Source organism: Meles meles, chromosome 8 (assembly GCF_922984935.1).
Source record: "Meles meles chromosome 8, mMelMel3.1 paternal haplotype, whole genome shotgun sequence".
NCBI lineage: Eukaryota > Metazoa > Chordata > Mammalia > Carnivora > Mustelidae > Meles > Meles meles.
The window spans coordinates 109564424-109588062 of record NC_060073.1 but is presented as its reverse complement, the minus strand read 5'-3'; the positions used below and the strand labels follow the sequence as shown (position 1 = coordinate 109588062).

General features: G+C 44.7%; 1 protein-coding gene across 4 annotated transcripts in view; it reads right to left on the bottom strand.

The window, feature by feature from the left end:
* Nucleotides 1–1117: 1117 nt before the first annotated feature.
* The window catches only part of USP28 (ubiquitin specific peptidase 28), a 60573-nt gene continuing 38051 nt past the window's right edge, over nt 1118–23639 (bottom strand). For 2 of the 4 annotated variants that reach the window (XM_046016306.1, XM_046016307.1), the window contains exons 11-26: nt 23029–23156; nt 19906–20001; nt 16617–16796; nt 15236–15453; nt 14211–14281; nt 12658–12886; nt 10020–10214; nt 9267–9406; nt 8915–9100; nt 7794–7889; nt 6924–7102; nt 6741–6819; nt 5854–5933; nt 5208–5331; nt 3340–3535; nt 1118–2333 (exon numbers count right to left, since the gene is read on the bottom strand). In XM_046016306.1, coding sequence (XP_045872262.1) covers nt 2158–2333; nt 3340–3535; nt 5208–5331; nt 5854–5933; nt 6741–6819; nt 6924–7102; nt 7794–7889; nt 8915–9100; nt 9267–9406; nt 10020–10214; nt 12658–12886; nt 14211–14281; nt 15236–15453; nt 16617–16796; nt 19906–20001; nt 23029–23156 — 2373 coding nt within the window. In that variant the 3' untranslated portion in view covers nt 1118–2157. The remainder of the gene's footprint in view (nt 2334–3339; nt 3536–5207; nt 5332–5853; nt 5934–6740; nt 6820–6923; nt 7103–7793; nt 7890–8914; nt 9101–9266; nt 9407–10019; nt 10215–12657; nt 12887–14210; nt 14282–15235; nt 15454–16616; nt 16797–19905; nt 20002–23028; nt 23157–23639) is intronic. The other 2 variants (XM_046016308.1, XM_046016309.1) reach the window with 1 other exon arrangement.

Here is a 23639-nt window from a genome sequence, read left to right as displayed (position 1 = left end):
ATGGCCATTTGTTCCTTTCTTGGTCAACTATAGATTCCCAACAGCTGACCAGGAAGTAGCAAATGTGGGAAGGTACAGAGCAAAAGATTTTTTAAGATTTTTATTTATTTGAGAGAGAGAGCATGAGAGCAATGAGAGAGAGGGGAGAAGATCAGAGGGAGTAGACTCCCCATGGAGCTGGGAAACCGATGTGGAACTCAATCCCAGGACTCTGGGACCATGACCTGAGCCAAGGCAGTCACCCAACCGAGCCACCCAGGTGCCCAAGCAAAATATTTTTCCAGACTACTGAGGGCAGCTGAGCAGTTGTTAAAGGGCCATGAACGCAGACTACCTGGACTTAGCGTCCTGGCTCCGCTCCTTAAAACATCTAGGACCTTGGACAAACCAATCCCCACCACCATCGCAGGACTCTTATATGAAGCCAAACAATTTAACTGTGCACAGCACTCAGTAATGACAGAGATGAGAAAGGGAACAGCAAAAGGTGGTACTCCAAGCTTAAGTAGCAAATCAAATCAAAAGTAAGAAAATTGATCAATTTCCCATGAAACAATTATCTCTGCAGTGAGCTCTGAAATGCAAAAGCACTTCTGAAATTCTGTAAAAGATGGCCCACCACAAATTAGTCAAAACGTAAGAAAGTCCACCTTAAGAGAATAACTTTTTCCCTCCTAAATTCTACAAATTACAGGGGCGTCTGTGTGGCTCAGTCGGTTGAGTGTCTGCCTCCGGCTCAGGTCATGATCTCAGGGTCCTGGGATGGAGCCCCACATCAGGCTCCCTGCTCAGCAGGGAGCCTGCTTCTCTTCCTCTCTCTCTCTCTGCCTGCTGTTCCTCCCGCTGTTCTGTGTCAAATAAATAAATGAAATCTTTAAAAAAAAAAAATTCTACAAATTAAACAGTAGATACGCTTTCAAGCATTGCAACTGGCAAATGGGAGGGAAGACACCAGCCACCACTAGGTGCTGCCCAAGAATCACTCTCCCCCATCAAGATTCTGAACCCTTTCGTCTGCTTTTCTCTTCTAAAGAAGTAAAACTTCTTTAAAATGCTTACTGAGTCCACCTAGTTCCGGAAAGTATGTTTAAATGAAGGCCATAGCACACACCAAGGGTACAACAAATATTTTTATTGCACATTTATAAAACCTGCATAGTTGTATCACGTGTTCTCCCACCCGCTCTTCTCTCATCCATGTTAAAATTTGGTTAAAACACAATATCCAATCTGGAGCCTTTTAAAAATGGTCAGTTGGGGATAGTTCTCTCTCTACATATACACATATATATAGATACTTTTTTTTTCTTTTTACAAACCCACAGCCCTTATCTTTTCAAAGCAAAAATGGGGGGGGGGAGGGGCATCCAAATGTTCTTTCGGGCCAGCAGCAGCCTTAGACATCTGTTGTTGACAATGTTTGGACACTAGGAGATTTCACTGAAACGGGGAACAACGCTCACAGTGCTCTCCTGTCTCGATCACGTTTCACCACGCCGTTGAGTCTACGGTCCTTAGTGCTTTGCTTTCTTTCACTCGGGACTGAGTGTGAGGTTTTCTGGTTTATTGAGAAATATAAAATAAGAGAGGGAGAGAGGAGAGGAAAGGCAGCTTTCTTTTGACTTTGCAGCATCCTGCTGCCACGCGCCCCTGTGTTTCTACCCACACGTAAAAGGCTGGCAGTTCATCAGCAGCCCACGGCCATCTCCTGTCAAGAGGCAGGCAGAGACTTCTCATCTCTTGCCATTAAGAACTTTCAGATGTCACCTGTACTTGATAAAATAACTAGTAGCTGTTCATCTGGTTCAGGTTCTGATGGATCACCCTTCTATTCCACTGTCAAAAATATTTATGCCTGCGGGATAATTTTAAAAGTGGCAAGAGGCTTACCGAAGCCCAAGCACTCCTGCAGGTACAGGAGGCATTTCAGGTCTTCTGACAACGGTTCTTGTCTTTTTTAGTGAAATTGCTTTTCTGATTCTTTACCTAAAAAGTGCAATTTTATTTTCAATCCTTCTTTACACGCAGAGCATGGCTGGGGTCTGGATCTCAATCTTACTTTCCCGCCTAATCCCTCCCCCAGGGGAAACACTGTGACAACAGACTTCTGTGCAACAGGCCGCCGCAGACCACACTGGGTCTTGACCCCGAGGGGGCTTATTTCACTGTTACAGTTGAAACCCCTTGAATTGACTCCATGACAGCTGCAAATCGGCTACAAAGGTCATAGGGAGAATTGGGTCGAATGGTTGGAGGCTCCTTCAAGACAATGATTTCTGCAGAAGGATCCAGAAGCCTGGGTAGAAACTCTCCTAAGCACAGCTGTAGATTTTCTGTGGAGGGAAAAGGGATGGTTACGTACACAGCGAAGCAGGTCTCTGAGTAAAAACCAGCTACGTCTGTAGCCAGAAGGCCTTCCCTAGAGCCCACTCATTCCCCAACCTCAAAGGTCAAAGTATCATTCGGGCCAGCTAACAACAAATGATTCCTTCACTTCAAACCAGGAGCAAAGACTACTTGCCAGATATACCAAAGCGTTAGGTCACTGCTTTAAACCATGTGATGTGTGGCAGGAGAACACTAAATATTCATTTCACTGACAGGCCTTCTAATCCATCCTTTTATTTATTTATTTTTTTAATTTATTTTTTCAATGTAACAGTATTCATTGTTTTTGCACAACACCCAGTGCTCCAATATCATAAACATGAACACTTTAGGAAGCCAATACCATATCATTACGTCAGTGAGAAACGGACAAAGAGGCTTCATATTCGAACACAGACCAACTTTCCAAGGCTACCAGAACTCACCTAAAAATGACTAGTTTCAGGCTCCCTCTCCAAAATGCTTTGGACAAGCTAGGCAATTCCATTTACCATCTTATGAATCTTGAGGGCTTCGTAGTTAGTAACTATGCTCTGTCTTGCAACTTCAAGTCACCGGAAAATTTAGTTATGGCCCCACCAGGTCATCAAGCTACCTAAATAGTTTCTGATACATAAATAGCTACATAAATAGATTCTGATTTCTGAACTACAGAGTTCCGATTCCGACAGATGAGAAAGTCAGACAAGTGTGACATCCCGGAAGAAGAATCATTTTATCAAACAGGCTTGCAGACTGTCTGTGGGGGTGTTTCAGTAGCCACGGGGGAGGTAAGGAGAAGCTGAGAGGATCCTACCCCTTGTTTCACTAGAGCAGAGACACTCTTACTTCACGGACACGCGTCAATAAGCCTTCAAAAAGGTTTGATATCCAGTGCCAGAGTGAAAACACCATAATTTCTAAGAGTCTGAAGAGCCAGAGAAATCATCGCAAGAACCAGCCGCAACCTACCAGCGATGTCTTGCCCGAGGTAAGAGCACCAGTGGTTCCTCATGACCTCGATGGCATGTAGGTCATCCTTGGAGATGTCGTTATTAATGATAAGGTGAATGCAGGGAATGATCAACTCATTCATCACATTAATGCCCTCCGTTACAGAATGGTCGTCGTTTGTTTCAAAGAGAGAAGCTGCTTTGGCATTCAGCTCCTACAGGGAAAAAGCAGAGTGAGGGTAAAAACATTCTGAAAAAGAGAAATACCTATTTCAGAAGAGCCTAAACAAGTGGTTCCCAAACTTTACTGCATATTGCCTGGGAATCTCCACAGACTACGGACGCCCCACCCCAGACATGCTGCTTTGACTGGCGTGCAGGTGACCGGGACACTGGGATTTTTTTAAAAAAGCTCCCGAGGTGATTCTAATGCAGCAAAGTTGCATTTACCCAAACTTACAAGTCAAGGTCTCACCTACCACTTGCTTCTACTCTAAGGCTTTATTCAATGGCTGCCAATCTCCACTGAGCTCGGGATCACCGGCAGAGCAACACGCTGGTGCCCAGGCCCCTCCCCAGCCTCTGGCCCGACAGTCTGGGGAGCGGTCGCCACAGAGAGCTCCCTGAAGGACTCTCACACACACTGGGGGTTGCAAGCCTGTGTTGGGAAGAACCTCAATCGCTATCACCACTGACCAGCGGAAGACGAGCAGGACATTCCGAACGTAATCTGTACTTGGGGATTTAAAGCATAATAAAGTTCAGATCCATCTAATCAACCAGGCCCTCTTTCCAGCTTCCAAATGTCCTGCCACGCCCTCGAACTGATACAGAAATCAACGCACACGTCAGAAAAGGAAGCTCGTGAGATGAATGTATATGTCATGACTCCACCTCCTCCATCTGGTAGTAGCAAGGCAGCGGCAGAAATGCGGGCTGCACTCTTCCCAGGACAGGCAGTCCTGCCGGGCGGAGGGAAGCCCAGGGCGGCTCACAGGCTGGGGTCAGCCAGCACTCCGTAGTTCTCCGAAGGATCAGCACCTGTATAACCCATCTGCTAGCCTGACGGAGTATGGGTCTGCCACTCCCTGTGACCGCCAAGTGCAAGCGAGGCCAGGCCAGACCCCCAGTGCTATGCGACAGTGAGAGTAACAGAACAGCAGAACTAGTTCTGAGGGTTTATACCATTTAAAAAAACACCGAAACCTCTCAGGAGCTGCTCAGATTCTCATCTAGTACCTGAGCAGGGAACACTGCACAGAGCACAGAAAAAACACTGCGTTCCTTCAACACATATCCGTTGCACAATTACGATGTGCCACGTACAGAGGAAACAGTCAAAGAAGAACAGGGTCTGTGCTCAAGGAGCTCACGATCCGGCAGAGCAGCGATGTGATGATATACACCATAATGCAGGGGTCCAAAAAGGGCCCAGGACAAGGAAAACACAAACTGATTCTCACCCTAACTTCAACCAGCGGTCGAAGAAGACAGATATTCATTTAAGTAACTTAAAATCAATCTGTTTCAATGTACGAGTACTCTGAAGAGTTGAGAAAAATCTAAAAGCTATTGAAGATTATTCCATTTTTTAAGTTGTATTTCTTTGTGGTTTCAAGGAACGGAGGTGAAGACAATAAACTAATACAAATCGCGGGGCGCCTGGGTGGCTCAGAGGGTTAAGCCTCTGCCTTTGGCTCAGGTCATGATCTCGGGGTCCTGGGATCGAGCCCCACATCAGGCTCTCTGCTCAGCGGGGGCCTGTTTCCCCGTCTCCCTCTGCCTGCTGCTCTGCCTACTTGTGATCTCTATCTCTCTGTCAGGTAAAGAAATATAATCTTAAAAAACAAAAAATACAAATAGTCAGGCTCTACCGACAGTACATACCAGAAGGCATTTTCTTCGGTATAAAGCGATGACCGACTCCTTCACCCCGCGGCGGGGCCCCTTCATCAGGAGAGCGGCGTTGCTCTGGTACGCATAGACCAGGTAGGAGAGCGCCTCTTGGTACCTGAGAAAATGGTAGATCAATCGAGGGCTTTGACCTCTCTGTCCCCCCAAGGGCAAATATTTACAAGGCGGCAGTTATGGAAGCCCCCAAGGACAGAGGCAGCGCCCGGTGTGCTGGGAAAAGCCTGAGGGCCAAAGATGGCGGCCACTCTCGGCTCTTCTGCAAACTGGTCAAGAAACCCAAAGTGCTTCATGAAACTTCCCTGCACTTCCATTTTCCTCAACTCTAAAGGGGACTGCATGTTTACTAAGGTCCATCACGACTCTAAAATTCATTTTCTCGGTTCATCTTCATTTATCAAAAGGAAAATCTGGCCATTACATATCTTTACCACCATATCCATCACTACGTGAAGGATGAAAAACCACGTGTGATGCTTAGTGAAACAGCGGGAAAAGGAGAGGAGCCCTGGCACGTGGGGTAAGGGAGGGGAGGCACGGCTACGGTTCTCAGTCCTGCCGGCTGGGGATCCGCTAACGGTGCCCTGACCAATAATCCAAGAGACGTAAAAGGCCCACATACTTTCCTTTTTGGTAGAGTTCCAGGCCTGTGAGGAGATACACAGACACCTTTCGAAACAAACTATAATCTTCATGCCACTTCTGAAAAGGAATGAATGCCATTAGCAATTATGGTCACCATAAACTATTTCTACACTTGCCACTGTGGTCAGTTTTACGTGCCATACAAATGCTTATCGAGCACGAAAACCACAAACACAAAAGCTTTTCGATAATGATGTATTGACCATTGACGATACAAGTCCACTGCTGACCTTCATTTTCAGGGACCTGTTACTTCCACTGAGAAACAGAAATATTTCTGTTTCTCAATATGATGACAATAGAATGTGTCATCTTAATTTCCAATAACCCCGCCAAAGTCCCGCAGCTCTGGTCTGAACAGGTGCCTGTCACGGTCCCACAAGAACATGTGCGTGCAGGGAACTCAGGACAAGGCTGTTCCAATCGCCCAGAACAGCCCTCAGCTCGGTGGGTGCTGGGGTACCCCTAGGTGTCACAGAGCACTGTGTTACTTGTCACACAAGGCTTTTTTGGGCAATTCATACTTATACACGCATTTTAATGCACAGAAATTTTACTTCAAACATAGAATTATTCAGAAGATACTATTTTAAAACAAACCAAAACCACAAATCATGATTTTGATTCCCCAGATCCAAGGCTAAAGTAGGTATTAAAAGGAAATAAAGGGTTAATTTATTCTAATAGAAGAATGGAACAAAAAAACTGGTTATTCTGAGGGTCAGAAAATATCATTTACCTCTTCCCACCCAGTTGTTTTTTGGGGGGGTTGGGGGGGCAAGGCAGTCTGTGATGACGCGAAACTGTTAGTCTGGCCTCAAGAATTCATGTTTTTGGTTTGCAGACTTAAAGAAAAGACTTCACCTTGTACTCTTCCATGTTCATGTCGTCGGGACCAATCTCCTTCAGTTTAGCTTGCGCCACCTTCATGATGCTGATAGATCTGTGTGGCACAAGGGTCAGAGGCCATGAGTGGGGCAAGGCGCCACCTCCCCGTCAGAGCCGGTCACTGGGCCCGACCCAGAAGCAGCAGGTGATGCGTCTCACCTTTCATCGTAGCTAAGATTCTTATCTGCAAACTGTTCCAGGAGGGTCCGTTCTACTACTCTTTTGGGCGCTTCATTTTGGAAAAAGTAGACCAGCACGTGCTGGAGCCGGGGGTCGCTGTGAGCAGTGGGCGTCTCTTTGGCAAGTTGGTAGAGCCTGGAGTATTCTTCGTGGAATGCCTGGGAAGGACAAGACTGGTGATCAGAACAGGGCGCGCTCAGGGCTTCCACTCACAGATCCAGATGCCTGTGCGCTAGAGAGGTTCTCATAACTCCAAGGAGACTTCCAAGAAACTCATATTGGGGAATCACAGAGGCAACCACGGAACCCGTAAGGTGTTTACATTCCATGAGGGACAGAACTCCTGTGGTGCCAACGATGTACTACACTTGGGAGAAATTCATTTTTCTCATAAGGCTCTAAAAAGAACAAATATTTAGTTTTTATTAGTATCCTTGAGTCCCGAGGACTGGAATTTTTAAAATGCACATAAATGCATTTTATTCAAGTACCTTAAATTTTATTGAGGTGCCTTAAAAAGCATGGCCCACTTTCTTGTACTGTGGCTCCCATACCATAAAGACAATGTCTCCTTCCCAGTTTTATTAATGGGTATTTCCTAAGGACAACAGCAAGCTCTCTAGGCGGGGCCCAACTCAGTTCAGCACAACTCGCCAACGCTGCGTTAGCGCCGAGGGGAGGCGCTATTGGTTCCACGAGAGGGCCTGTCCCTTAGTTGGCAGGCAACAGTTTTAGGTGTTACTTTAAGGGACAACATTCTTCATCTCATTTTTTTCTTACCATCTAATAAAATTAAGTCCCTGTTACTATGACACCTGTGGTATAAGGATTAGTTTTTAAAAGAGATACCTTAATAAGCCCTGCTTCAGACCCATCTCGGTCAAAGGTCTGACGGGCTTTAGCTATGGCCAGGATGACCCCTTGCATGGCGGGGCTCAGCATCACCTACCACAAGAAGGCACAAAACACAGAGAGAAAAAGGAGAGAAAAAAGTTCAAGAGAAGACTGAATGGAAGAAAGGCAAGCAGGTTGCTGAAGGGAGAGTGGCCGTGAGCCCGAGGCCAGCACCTGCCGCCAGCCCAGACTCATACCTGTGCCCACACACCCCCACAGCCCTGTCCCTGTGCACCACGGCCAGACCCTACCCAGGAAGAGCTACTCCTACAAACGCTAATGTAAGCAGATAAATAAAGAGGGACGTCGGAGAATATTTACAAAAAGCACTGCCAAAGAATCAAGTTAAATGATCGTTCTCCTGGGGAAGTGTCCCCAGTGAGAAAGCCAACAGGCTTCTGTAATTCGGCTGTACAACCTAGGACACAATTATTTCAGAGTTTTACTAAAATGATCGGTACTTTTAAAACAGTCTGGAAATTAGGTGGTATACAAATACGACTTCATAAAGTCAAAACCTTTCAATGATTTGGAGAAACAAAAACCCCACAGGAAGAGACAGAACCCTGAGGGGCAGGATTCATGACTGCCATGCGCGGTGCCAACGGAAAGGGGACCGGCCATAAGTAACTTGGGATCCCACAGCTTCTTCTGAAAGTTTTAGGATTAAAAACAACTTCAATTTACATTTGTTTGGCCCACTAGACAACTGGAAATTTTAGATTTGGAGGAAAAACAATGGACTAATATTACCAAAGACAGAGGTTCCTAATTTAAAAGGCATTTTTTCCCCCTCATAACACCAAGAAGGAACCAAGTGCTGCGTTTCTCAGCCACCTAGACCCTGCGGTGCCTCCGTCAGTACACGCCTGGGGGGACAGATACCACAGCGGCATCCGCTGGGAACCAGGCGAGCTTTTACGAGATGGAGCTGAGGCCAAAACCAGGCAGGCCTTCCTGTTCATTATTTGTTCCCATATTAACTAGTGCCAGACACGTTGGCCAAGCATATGGGGTCAGGTGGGAGGGAAAGAGAAGGCTGGAGAGACAGCTGAGTCCTGCACTCGTCTCTGTACCTCCTCATCATATCCATCTGCATCAGCTCTAACCAGAATCCTCCCCACACTGGGGATCTCGACTTCAGACGCCTCAGAACTAGGCGGGGCGGCAGACTCTGCGTCCTTCGCCTTTGGGGGCTGCTCTGACTGCTCTGCAAGGGTTGTTTCCGGGGGCATGGGCTTCTTGGGTTCAGCTTCCTTAAGCTGCGGCAGCAGAATGGAGAAAGAGAGAGTAAGAAAAAAAGGAGAAAGAGAGAGCGACCGGTTAAATGCAGCCGAGACACAGAGTAACGGAAACGTGAGAGACTGGGGGTCTCTGCTGCGAGCGCAAACCTCCCGCCCACCCGCGCGGGGGTGGCCCGCCCGTCACCTCATTCAGCGCCGCCTCGACGCCGCTCCTCTCATAGGCCTGTGCGGTGTTGGCAATGGCCTGCGCCGTCTGCTCCTTGACAATCACCGCGTGCTCCGACGCCAAGCAGCGGGCCCCGTGCGAGGAGGCTGCCGAAGGCTCTGATAAGGAACGGGACAGAGGGGTTAGCGTCGATGATAAACAACGTCTAGAACGCTCTGTGAAAGGCAAGCCAGATAGACACAAAGCTTCATCTACAGCCCTTCTAAAGAACTTTAAAAAACAGAATCCAGTGCAGATATTCTCCAGAAATGAGTGACTCGAAGACACGTCCACTTTATCAAGGACCCAACAATGGTTCCAGAAAGTTTAATGGGCTCCTGACTGTCCTATTGCTTTATGTCAGTGAAGCCTTCCCACGAACGGCCTTTGTTAGGAAGATTGTCTTCGGAGAAGAGTTTTCACAGAGTCTACTTACTCATCCTATCATAGCTTCTCCTACAGCCTGGGAAACCATGAAAACTAATGGTGGGAAAGTATAGGGAGCTCGTCTTGCTGATTGATACAAGTCTGCTCATCAGAAAGGACATCCTAAAGCCACAAGCTCCTCCGCAGGCCGTGCAACACCAGCTACGCCTGAACTAGACATCGTGCAGACTGTGGCAGCCCCTCCCTGGGCTGAAGCCCCAGAGCTGGCTCAGGGAGGGCAGGGTGGAGGCTACCAGACCACAGGCTCGCAGAGACCCCGTGCCTCCCCACCTCCAACCTCCGCACCTGGGGACGGAGAGAAATCCTGTGATGCTGAGCTGCTGGAGGATTCCATTTGAGGGATTTTGCAAGACTGCTCTTCTTCCCACTCCTCGACTTCCTGCTCAAACCTCCAGTTATCCTCCTGGATGTAATGCTTCAGTTCCACAGACAGTGCGTCCACTTCTCCTAACATCTGATCTGATTCGCTCGCAGCTGCCTCTGAGACAAGAACAAAGACAGAGTTGAAAGGCAGTGCCATCCAGCAAAAGGTCACAGGGAATCAGAAGGTCCTCCCTAGAAAGAAGGAAATAAGACACTTTGTCCTTTTTCTTACTCCATGTGGAAAATGCGCACATACATAATCCATTAGAAGCAGGGATGACATAAGGCCAACAGTCACACCTCACCAGTAACAGTGCCTGGAAGATTAGCAAGTAGGAATATCTATTGAAGGAATGAATGAATCAGTCAATGATTGATTAAGAGAAAGCAGGGATTTGGAATAGAGGCCAACCACTGCCAAGATAGCAAAAACAGACCGAACATTTGGAAATACAAAAAATCATTAGATCCAATGGAAATTTCAAGCTGAACAGTTTTGTCAATGTAACCGCTACAACTACTACTGATAAAAATGTCCATCCCCAGATGGTTAGAGACGAATTCCAAGACATTTATATGGCCTCAAGTTCCCCACAAGTGAGTGCTATCAGAAAGCAATGTGATGTAACAGATAGTAAATAATTCCTGGCAGATAATTAAAGGCCTGGATGAAAAATGACAAGAATATCATGGACATGTGGAATCTCATTTTTTTTAAATTTTATTTTTATTATCTCTACACCAAACGTGGGGCTTGAACTCACAACCCCGAGATCAAGAGTCGCATGCTCTCCCGACTGAGCCAGGCGCCCCTAAATTTCACTTCTAAGCCTATGACCAAATCAAGACAAGAAGTCTACAGTAGAAAAAGCCATCCATTTCCTGGGTGCCTATACTTAGTCTTTCCATTAAGCAAATGACAGTTTCTTTATCTGTTTCTACAGTGCAAAAATGAAGCGTACGTGTAGTAGCAAGGCTCCTATCGACTACCAACAATAGTCTGGTCATTTGTACTACTCCCACAGGCAGCAGTCCCTGTTCTGGAGCTGCAAAGATGCAATTAGGAGGCTCAGTTACTGCTAAGTGGTCATTCTGTCTATCCCCTGTCCCCCAGCCATACCAGCAGATCAGAAACACAACGCACTGCCTGGACCAAATGCCTTCTGTGTTTCCTTACTTATTCAGCCCAGTACAGTTTGAATAGGATAGAAAGAGCCTTCCAGGATCTTAGATGTGAAATGCTGGTCAGCAGACCTTTCCCAGAAAACATGAAAAAAAGAGAGAATAAGGTAAATGGATGACAACATAGAATTTGGAGTCAGAACCGGCTCTGGATCGTGGGTTTGCCATTTATTCCCTGGCTGTACGACTCTGGATGCGTGGAACACCTCAGCCGGCACACAGCAGGTAATAAAAATTCCCACCCTGTCTTTTAGGGTTGTAAGTTATTAGAGAAATAAAGTTTGAAAGCCTGTAGTAAGGAGGAAACATTTCAATATAAATGCTAATGATGATTGCTCTCAGAATTAGCAGTATTATGAGAAGGATGAAATTGTTCGGGCAAAGCCACTCGTAAAATTTAGCTATTCTCAAAGAGTGCAAAAACCTGTACACAAGGATATCACTGAAAAAGGAAAAAAAAAAAACTCACGCCAATGTAAAAGTCTATCAATGGGAGGCTGGCTTAATAAATTACATACATATTCTGTGCGAGGGAATTACGATGCAGCTGTTAAAAAGGAGCTGATTCTATTTATAAAAATACAGAGATCACTAATGCACATGAAAAAGATGTAGGATAGCAGAGTAAAATATCCCATTTGGGGGAAAAAATGGAGCAAGGACACATATCAGTAAATAAAATCGAGCATATGACCAGAACATTTCCTGAATACTCCCTAAGAAACCTAAGAATGAAGACATGCCAAGCTCCAAGATGGGGGAGCAGGAATGCAAACTTATTTATTTATTTATTTTCAGCGTAACAGTATTCATTGTGCAGACTTATTTTTTAAAATTTTCTTTTACACTGTATTTTTAAAATGCATTATTATTTTATAGTAAATTCTAGTTTAATTTTTTTTAAGATTTTATTTATTTATTTCACAGAGAGAGATCACAAGCAGGCAGAGAGGCAGGCAGAAAGAGAGGGGGAAGCAGGCTCCCTGCGGAGCAGAGAACCCGATGCAGGGCTCGATCCCAGGACCCTGAGATCATGACCTGAGCCGAAGGCAGAGGCTCAACCCACTGAGCCACCCAGGCGCCTCATAGTTTAAACTTTTTCTTTTTCTTAAAAGCTACAAGAGCATTCCCTTCTGTGAGCAGAAAAGGTTTTCCCCATCGCTGGCTTCTACCAGGCTATTTTTTTTTTTTTATTTGACAGAGAGAAATCACAGCAGGCAGAGAGGCAGGCAGAGAGAGAGGAGGAAGCAGGCTCCCTGCAGAGCAGAGAGCCCGATGCAGGGCTCGATCCCAGGACCCTGAGTTCATGAGCTGAGCCGAAGGCAGAGGCTTTAACCCATTGAGCCACCCAGGCGCCCCACTACCAGGCTATTCTTACCTGCACTGAAGTGGGGTAGCTGGTCGTTTATGTACATGAGACAGTAGGCACTAACGTTCCTCAGACCCCCGTAAGAATCTCTCTCAAGTTCTTCCCAGGAAGACTCAGTAACAGAGATGTCATTGTACTTGAGCCAGACTTGTCGGGGTCGATTATAGATATAGGCCCAGTAGTGTCCGGCGTTGGCTTGCCCTTCGTGAACGAGAACAGCGTGCAGGCGATAAGGCACCTGTGAGGCAGAAGACACAGTCCACAGTCACATGAAGCAAAGTAAAGGACGTTTTAGGTCATTAAAATCCAAACTTACCGTCAACCATCCGATAAGAAAACTGACTATACATGTGCTTGGTATGGGGTTAAGGAAAACATCCTGACGATTCAATGTGAACTAACAGAAACACAGTCTTGGAATCTACCAATTATGTTTCAATTCCTGACCTACTCGATGACTCTTTAATTTCCTAAGGTCACAGATCTAAAGTCAAAGATAACGCAGACCGATTTATCCCCCCTAAGTCCAAACTCAGTTTATCTAAAAATAGAAATCACCTTCACCACTCAGGTTAGGAAACACGTACTGCACTCTCTCGGTCTATACCGAATTTCAAGCTGGCACATTTCATCACGAACCAGTCATATGGTCCCTGCATTTCTTCTGCCCAGTGACCCGTCCACCTATCTGGGGCGAGGACCCTTTTAACTCCATACTTGTTGGTTTCAGCATTTGAAAAGCATTTTTTTTTTGTTTGTTTTGTTTTTGTTTTTTTCAATATGGAGAAAACAGAGCAAAGCTTTAGATGCCAAGCAGGTGCTTACGATAAGAAGGCAAATCGGCCAGAGAATCAAGTTCAACCTGCATTCAATCAGTACGTTGACAGGTTTTTCTGGTGGGGACATTTCTGAAATGATACAGAAGAGCAGATGGAGAAAACCCAGGATTTTCAGGGCACGTCCCAGCAGTGCCTCCTTGAGACCTGGCAGCAGACAGGGCTCTCCACTACCAGTCGCGCACACGGAAGCCGCCGGGCACTTGTGCTCAGGACGGTGGCATCTTCTCCCCTCCATGCCCACGATGGTCTGCCCAACAAAAATGTATGTGGACAGCAAGAATTTCTGCCTTAACCACATTCCCTTCTGGAGTTTTCAGGGAAATAAAGCCTGAAAGCATGGTGCTAAGCAAAGCATTGCCGCGGATGACTTAACTTTGGCAAGGGTGGGTAACAATCCCTGGTGGGGGTTTTCTCCACCGCACGACTTAAAGGACCACTTGATGAGAAATTCTTAACACTTGACAGCAAACCTTTCTACTGCATGAAAAAATAGCAGGTGGCAGAATCAAAACAAGGATGTCTTAAATTTTATTGTTAGTAGAAGAGACATCCTTGTTTTCGCCTAAAAATAAACAGAAAATTACCTACTTCTGTCCTAAGTTTATTCTTTTAACTCAGGGAGGTTCCCATTCAGTCTCAGAGAAAACTACCCACTTTTCTTTCCGGTCTACGTCCGCACATGAGGACATGCCTTGACTACCTTCCCATCAATTAGCATCCTACCTGCCGAAGGAGAGGGTCACAGTACATCTGCTCCATAGTCTGGGTAGTGCTTGCAATACAGTTCTTTAAATCTGTTAAAAACACACACACATAAACAAACTTAATTAAAATGATGTCATTCCACGCCACATGGGGTGCTTCAGCCAAGCAAAGAGAACCTCTTTTTGGGATTCTGACGATTTCAGCCTCACTTCATAACCACAAAGGACTGGAGGCCTTTCAAGCAGCTAGTGCTTTAGGTTACAAAGGCTTTTAGTTTAACCTAATTCCATTAAGGGTTTAAAAAAGTATCTCTTATAATTGGCACCAAAACTCCCCCCAAAAGAAACAGCCTGTATTTAGAAAAAGACCTTCAGGGTCACGTTGGGTGTAAAATGAATGTCCCTGAGACGGGACCTGAAGGGAGAAGGCAGAGCAAAAGGCAGGGCAAAATTTCTGTGATAAGAACTTGGGAGGAATCTGGATTTGACGATTTGATTTAATGACTGATGGGATTTGACTGATCTGATAATTTTATTTATTTATTGAGCTCCCTAGATAAAAGAAAGGAAGGGAAGGAGGGAGAGTCTGAGCAACAGGACAATGAGGCCAGAGGACCTTAAAAGCAGAAGGCTGAATAATTCCATCTTACATTGTGGCATTGATCGAACACTCTGCCTCATCAGCCTCCAATAAAACCTGCTTCAAACAGACAAGATTCATAAACGTGGAAATCTATGAGAGCTAAATTTTAAGTCCAGGTCAACTACAGCAAGAGTTCATATAAGCTACGGGAACAGAAATCAGAAGATTTAGAAAAATCCAAGCTGAAGGTGATTGCGAGTACGAAGAGTCCCGAGAGAGTTCCCAGAAATTCTGAGGAGGGTTTCTAGGATGGATCCTTCCGCAGTTGTATGATGGGAGGAACTCAAAGTCCAGAAGCCTCCCAACTCCCATGTGCCTGAGTCATGCCTCTCCATCATCTATGCCTAACTTCCGGCGGAAAGGGAAAGAGTCATTGTCCAACAAGCTTTAAAAGAGCCAACCTTGTATATCTTGTTCAATCTCACTCCTCCACCTCTGAAGACAGGTCTTGACAAAGTTTATCTCCTCATCTGTGACTGTCCGAGGCGCTGGCTGGGCCGGCATTTCCATGGAAGACCGGGAAGACGGAAGTGGCTTATTCATTGCCTTAGACTTGGGCAGAGAATCTTCAGAAGAAAAGGTACCTTCAACATCCTGAGAAGAGCTTTCTTTACTTGAACTGAAGGAAGATAAAAATCACATTCACATGGTCATTTCCAAAATATGCCTTGGCCTATTTTGTAGTTCGTAATGCTAACTGCTGTATGGAAAAGTACCGCTATAATGTAGTGCGTATTTGCTCTAGAAAGGCACTGAGCCAAACCACGTTTTTATATGCATCATCTCATTTAACACTAGTTGCTTCTGAGGCAGATACTATTATCATCCCTAGTTCACTAATTACAAACCTAAGGTTTAGGTAAGTTAAACAACTTACCTACGCTCACCCAGCTAGTACATTATGGGATTTAAACCCAGATCTGTCTGAGTCAATGATTTATGCTCTATCACTTCCAAGAAGGGATGTGAAGGAAAAGTTCAAAGAAGACAGGACTGGACTGGAAGAATCAAGGCATCACTATAGAGTTTCCGTGATGCAGATGACTGAATAAAATACACAGAAGCAACAAATTGGGAGTACGGACTCTTTCCCCAGTGGGTTCTAGTGATTGTATTAGCCAGAACACACACAGCCAATCTGATGTGAACTGGAAGAGAATCAGAGGGCTCATGTAACTTGGTCTTCCAGTTCCTTGCCAAGTAAGCCCCTCTTGGCTGCCCTCTTCAACGTCTAGCCAGTTGCTGAACATGTTTTAATTGTCTGCTCAGGAATAAATCTTTCCCTGAGGTTGACTTGGTAGAGCTTCCTTCTCAGCAGGTGTGAGAACGGGTGGCAATCCTGGGTGGCAGCTAGCTTATAGCTAGTTCAAATCAAGGGACGCTTGGTGGGGCTCGAACACCACGGCAGATCGTTCAAGAAGCCTCTGAAATAATCCCACCCATCCTGTGGGCAAGACGAGTGAGTGCCCTGGTGGGAATCACTCCCACCCATGTGGAAGGTAAACGCTTTCCTTTAAGACCAAGAACTCGTAGCCCCTGCCCTCTAATGAGGGGAATCTTTTGTCAGGCGGGAACATGGGGCACAGTTCAAATTACACAAAGACCCCAATGTGTACCATCTTTTTTTTTGCTGTTAAGATTTTATTTTTAAGTCATCTCCACACCCAACATGGGGCTTGAATTCCCAACCCTGAGATCAAGAGTGGCATGTTCCCCCGAATAAGCCAGCCAGGTGCCCCGCCCTGCGCCAGGTGCACTACTTTAAACCTCTGTTCTCATTACCTTTCCTCGGACGCCAGGTCAGAAACCGGGCAGTGTGCTGACGAAAGCGGTAACATCGTGTGAGCATCGCTTCGAGACGTGGTGCCTTCCGAGGCCGGTTTTGTACTCGCAAATTCAATAACGTATTTCAGCATGTCGGGGAGCGGGAACCGAGCTGGGCCTGAGCCGTACTTCACGTACCTGGGAGGCAAGGACAATGGCGCTCTATGGGCCGAGTCTGGCACCCTGCGGCTCGCTTACAGACCCTCTGCTACCACGTGGACCCCACACAAAGGCTTACTCCCGAAGCCTATGCAGTAGGCGATGTGTCCAACAGTCCATAAAGTGAGAATTCTCTACAAAAGTAAAAACTGGCAAGTCCATGGGTTTACATCTGGCAGAAAACATTTCAAATGGGCGCCTAACTGAAGTCATGTCTGTTATGCTCTCTCGATAGCTTGTCACATCTAGGCTCTGGTCAGAAAAGCAAATTCTGTTTCTTAAAGGAAAACAGATATATTAGCAGTACACAAATCTGAAAATCATGCTGGTGTACTGGTGCTATTCTTTGCTACCCTAAGACTCCTACTTGGAAATGAAGAACAATGAGAGAAAGCTAGAAATGAAAAGTAGGTGTTCATACAGGATCGAGTTGAAGAAAACTGGCAAATCTTTCTTTTGTAAGGTCCTTAGTACCGTATTATTCATGCACTCATTCAACGGCCTAGCCCAGTTATAAATTACTAAAGATTTCTTTGGGATCAGTAACTAATACATATCTTCAATATAAAACCAAAATAATTAATAAAATTATTTCAATACTATCCAATATTCTGCCATTACTAGCACATGTGAGACTCAGTAAAAATATGAACGTTAATGAACTCTGTAATTCACTAGAGGGGACAGCATTTAAATAGTACTGGTTTACTGGCTGGGACAGATGAACCCACTAATTATGGGGTTCCACTTACAAAGGGATAGGGAGGCACTTGAAAAGAAAGAAACAGGTACAGGACTAGGAAGAAAGAAAACTGTGTCCGTATCAAAAAGGACATTAGGAAATGAGAATACCAGAGGGAACTAAAGTACAATGCAGTTCAAAGTCAACCACATGTTAGAGGGTGGGGAGCAAAGACACTTCATCCTCACTAATTTGAAGGAAAGGTAGAATTAGCAGCTGGCTGTCGTGGAGAGCGGCAGCCTTCCCGGAAAAGGATGCCAAATACGTCAACTCAGAGGAAACTTAGAAAACCATACTGTTCTTAGATGTATTTTCTTGTCTTTACTCTAGCTACTCTCGGCGCATCTAACCAAACTCCCTACCTTTCAAGACCTAGTTTCTCCATGACGTCTTCCTCCACATCCTACCCACCCACTATCCCCCGCGCCCCCGCTGAACTTCTACAGGACAGGCCCCGAACCTCGAGTCTATACCACAGACATGGCCTTCAGAAGCACATGGGTTTGTGGAAAGAACTAATTTACACACGACTGGCCTGGACCAAAGGAAACATTTTCTTACTAGAAATGCTGCACAGACACAATAGGTCATAGGGTCGCATGTCATCACTTACAAGCAGCCTTTTAACACTTTCATACGATACCGGTAACAAAACTTCAGGAAAAAGTGTTCCTCTAAAAAACCTGGCTTCAATTTTCTGACATAATCATTGTCCTGTTCTACTGAATGACTTCCTTTAGACGCGCTGCTCCATACAAGGCTGCACCTGTACTCAGTTAGTAGAATCTGAGCAAAAGTAGCTTTAAAAAAGATGTCTACACTATATGCAAGAAATCTCATTTTTCTATTATATCAAGGTATCCTAGAGAAGAAATGGTGAGCCTTTGTTTCCTGATAAAAATAATGCATTTTCCTGGTACGAAAACTCAAATACGAAAGAGTGTAAAACAGATCATAAAAGTCACCCGCTCCCGTCTTGGTTCTACTACCAACCGGTATCCGCTACCAGTTTCTGTATATTTTCCCAGGAGCAGGTCACACTTAGATAAGCAGTTTTTTTTAACTACCCAAATAAAATTATTTCAGATTTTAAAAGTTATTTTATTTATTTATTCACTTATTTTAAAGCTTTTTATTTTTAAGTAATCTCTACACCCAACATGGGGCTCAAACCTACAACCCCAAGACCAAGAGTCTCATGCTCTACTGGCTGAGCCAGCCAGGTGTCCCTTAAATGTCATTTTATTTATTTAGTTTTAAAGTAGTATCATACTACAGGAAATGCTCCTATACTCTATTTTAAAATTTAATGTCAGAACACCCTGTTGGGTACTGGCAGATTGAGTTCTTCTAAGTTATAATACATCAGGTATACTTGGTTCTATAAAAACAATTACATTTTTCCAATCTTACAAGCCACCACTAAAACCTTAAAAAGTAAAATATAGCTGCAAGTAGAGTCCTGTAAATCACTTCCAGGACGGTATTTGAAGAATCAATCCTCAGCTTAAGTCTCTATAAGACAATTAGAGAATTGATCACTGAACACCTTGGATAAGTTCTTCCCACGTGAGAGGAAGCTGGAGACGGGGACCTACAGGAGCAGGGTCTACCTTGGGCTGGTGGAGAAACTGTTGCCTCTCACGGCAATGAACGACCACACAATGGAGTGCGTAGAGGAGGGGTGGTGGTCACAGCAACACTGAAGTAGATAAAGGGGGGGAAAGCCATTGACGTTACCTGGGATTTCCTTCTTAAGTGCTAAATCAATGGGATTGATGTTTACTGGAAAGAAATGACATTGATTCCTCCTTAGAACGTCATGGGGTGATTGCAGGAAACAGTCAGTGGGAAAGGAACTGACAAAAAGGGAAAGATTCCTCCAGGAGAGGGAGGATTTTGTCTGTATCACAGCTGTAGCGCTTTGAGTCACTTCGCACCTGCTCCGGGCAGAACAGCACTGTTTTTGTTTTTAGCTCTCCCAGATCCTTAAGAAAATGCTTTCCCGAGACAGAGGGACTGCAGTACCGTGACGGTTACCTCTCTCGTATGTGTGAAGATGACGACAAGGGTAGTAGTAAAAGTAAAGGCTATTAACTCAGAACACTGCCAGGACTGACCGCGTGACTCTGCGTCCCACCAGCCCTTGGGACTACTGTTCACCCACGGATACTCCGGCCCTTTGTACAGACTGCTTCATGCTTCGAGAATTTTCCTTAGCTATTCTATAGAACACACTAGTTAATACTTAACATCCAAATTAATTTTTAAATTTAAGCAAATTATCTGGTTTTAACGTTTTAGTCTTTGTTTCACATTTCTAAGCACAAAGGGGTCACGACTCACCTTTCCAGTTTTTGCTGCAGAACTTTTATTTCCTCCTTCAACTTTCGAATACACTCTCTCTTACTTCGGATAAGCTCTTTGCTCTTGTACATGTACCTAAGTAAAGGATAACACCACAAACACAATTTATATTTAAAAGCATTAATGCACACAGTGCCAGCAAACGAGGGATACAAAGGAACTTCCTCAAACAGACAAAGGGCATCTATGAAAACATAGTTAAGATCACACTTAATGGTCAAAGACAAAGCTTTTCCCCTAAGATCAGCAACAATGCAAGGATGTCCACTCTTGTCTCTTCTACTAAATGTTTTACTGGAGGCATGGCCAGTGCAAGAAAGGAAGGAAGGGAGGGAGGAAGCAAGGGAGTGAGGGAGGGAAAAGAGAGAGAAAGAGGGAGGGAGGAAAGACATACAAATAGCAAAGGAAAAAGTAAAACTGCCCTTCATTGCAGATGACATAATTGTCTACATAGAAAGTACCAAAGAATTTACAAAAATGCATCAGAATTAGTAACTGAGTTTAGTGAAGTCAAAAGATATAAAGTCAATTAAAAAAGAGAGAGGCAGGAAATTATCTACTGCATCTCTGTATACTTGTGAAGAACAAATGGAAAGCAGAATTTTTTTAGAAACCATTAGAAGGGGCGCCTGGGTGGCTCAGTGGGTTAAGCCGCTGCCTTCGGCTCGGGTCATGATCTCAGGGTCCTGGGATCGAGTCCCGCATCCGGCTCTCTGCTCAGCAGGGGGCCTGCTTCCCTCTCTCTCTCTCTCTGCCTGCCTCTCTGCCTACTTGTGATCTCTTTCTGTCAAGTAAATAAATAAAATCTTTAAAAAAAAAAAAAGAAACCATTAGAAGATAAAAAGCATGAATTATTTCGGTATAAATTTCCTCAGATATATGCAAGACCTATATACTAAAAATTACAAAACAATGTTGAGAGAAATTAATGATTTAAATAAATGGAGCTATACCACGTTCATGGATTAAAGAATTCAAAATAGTTTCCCCAAATTGATCTAGAGATTTAACATAATGCCAATCAAAATCCCAACAGTTACTAGGTAGTTAACTGACAAGCTAATTCCAATATTTACCAGAAATGCAAAGGATCAAAATAACCAAAATAATTTTGAAGAAAAAAAAAACCAAAATTGTGGGACTTAACATGATCTAATGCCAAGATTTACAATAAAGCCACAGTAATCAAGACAATGTGTCACTCACAGGTTTAAGATCAGACAAAAGATAAAACAGAGACTTCAGATAGACCCACAACTACATGCTCGATTAATTTTTGACAAAAGTACCATGGTAATTCAATGGGGGAAAGTATAACTGGACATCCACATGCCTCCTTCCCCTCACCTGCAAAAAAACAAAAACAAAAACAAAAGCCCCTATCTCATACTATGTATATAAAAATAAACCCTAGTGGGTCATAGATATGAATATATTAGAGTTAAAATTACATAATTTCTAGGGGGAAAAAATGGAAGAAAATCTTTGTGGCCTTGGGTTGGCAAAGATCTCTTAGAACATAAAAACACAAACTGCAAAAGAGAAACTGATACATTAGACTTTATCCAAACTAAAAACTCATTGTCTCCTAAAGACACTGGTAAGAAAATGGAAGCGAAAGCACAGATGGGGACTATGTGGTTCTGTATCCAAAACGTTATCAAAGAACTCACTCTTTACAACTCAGGATGAACACAGCCAACCCAATTAAAAAATGAACACGAGATCTGAAAAGACACTTCACCGAAGAAAATATCCAAACGACCATTAATTAAGCACCGAAAAGAAGCTCAACATCAACAGTTATCGGGGAGATACATGTCCAAAGAAAAATACAATATTCCTACAAACTCACTGGAACGTGAAAATTTAAGACTGATGATTCCAATTATGGGCAGATTTAGAGCAAATGGAACTCTCATACACTGTTGGCGAGAAAGCAAAATCATACAGCCACTTTAGAGAGCAGTCTGGAAATTTCTCATACAATTGAACATACACTTTTCATACAACCCAGCAATCTCACTGCTAGGCGTTTTACCCAGAAGCACGAAAAACCACACCAAGACTTTGGGCGAACGTTCACAGCAGCTTTATTCATAATAGCCTAAAACCGGATACGTGTGAAATGTCTGTCGACTGGCGAATGGGAAGACAGTGGAGTATCACTGCAGAGAAGTACGACTCAGTATGGACGAACTCCCAACACACTGTCCTCAGTGTGAGAAGACAACCACAATGGGGTGTGTTCTGAATACTAACGCCACTATTGTGACATTCCAGAAATGGCAAAAGGACAGGACCAGGAAACAAGTTAGGTGGCTGCCAGGGCCGGGGGTGGGGGAAAAGAGACTGACTGCAAGGGGCGCGCGGGAACTTTCTGGGGGAGGGAAATTCGCTACGTCTAACTGTGCCGATGGTTACGTGACTACAGACGTTGGCCAAAACTCATTGGCTCTACACCGAAAGAATGGTAATATTGTTTTGTGTGTAAACTATACATCAATAAACCGACTTTGAAAAGATTAAAATGCGGGCGCCTGGGTGGCTCAGTGGGTTTAGCCACTGCCTTCGGCTCAGGTCATGATCTCAGGGTCCTGGGATCGAGCCCCGCATCGGGCTCTCTGCTCAGCAGGAAGCCTGCTTCCTCCTCTCTCTCTCTGCCTGCCTCTCTGCCTACTTGTGATCTCTCTCTCTGTGTCAAATAAATAAATAAAATCTTAAAAAAAAAAAAAAAAGAAAAGATTAAAATCCTATGAAGTCTGTCTAGGAATTTTTTTTTCAGGAATACAAACACTACTGAGATTGGAAAGAAATGCCCTGCGGCTGCTCCACACTCTGCCTCTCCCCAGAATGAGCAGCCTGTCCCCAGAAGCCCAGCTACTCAAGCTGTGGTCCCGAGACGACATGCATCCCCTGCATCACCCTGACGGCGTCTCGGAAATGCCAACTCTTGGGCCCCAACCTAGAGCCAGAGAATCCAGTGACTCCACATCTGCGTATCATCAAGACCCCCGGGCGATCCCTACGCACACTACACTTGGTAAATGCTCCCTTCTCCCTCTGTCATACACCAGGAAGACACTCAACCACAGAACTCACCTGTCCATGTAAATAATCTGAGGAAATTCCAGCTTATTGTGAATTTTCTCTGGCTGGCCGAGGGACTGATTGAACTCAAATCTCGAGAGTTCGAAGGTCAACACTGGAGGCAGCTTCGTAAACCAACGCTATGTCCGAAGCAGGAATGCGAAAGAAAGAAGTTAATCAGGAAACAGCAAAAGCTGGATTTAAAACATCCCTCATTAAACTTTCTTGTTCTGGCACAGAATTTATATTCAAATCAAATTCACCCTAGAGGTTTGTTTGTTTTTAATCCCAAATACTAAGATGACCACTTAGCTTTGTGCCCTCTCAGAGAATGTGGTGAAACATTCCTCAAGACTCCAAATTTATAAGCCAGTCAACAACATTTTACTCGACTATCATCCTCAGAAATACCCACCCTTAAGTAGGTGAGCTGCGCCAAGAATCCTCACCGGTTACTAAGTCATCAGAAGTCAAAAGAGGGTTAAAATCTGAAGAGAACGGGCAGCCTGACCAAGGAGCCAGAAATTACGACCCAAGCAGCAGCATACAACTAAGGAGCCAATTATCTCCAGGAATCAGCGCAGAAGATGGGTGGGGGTGGGGGTGGGGTGGGGGTGTGTGTG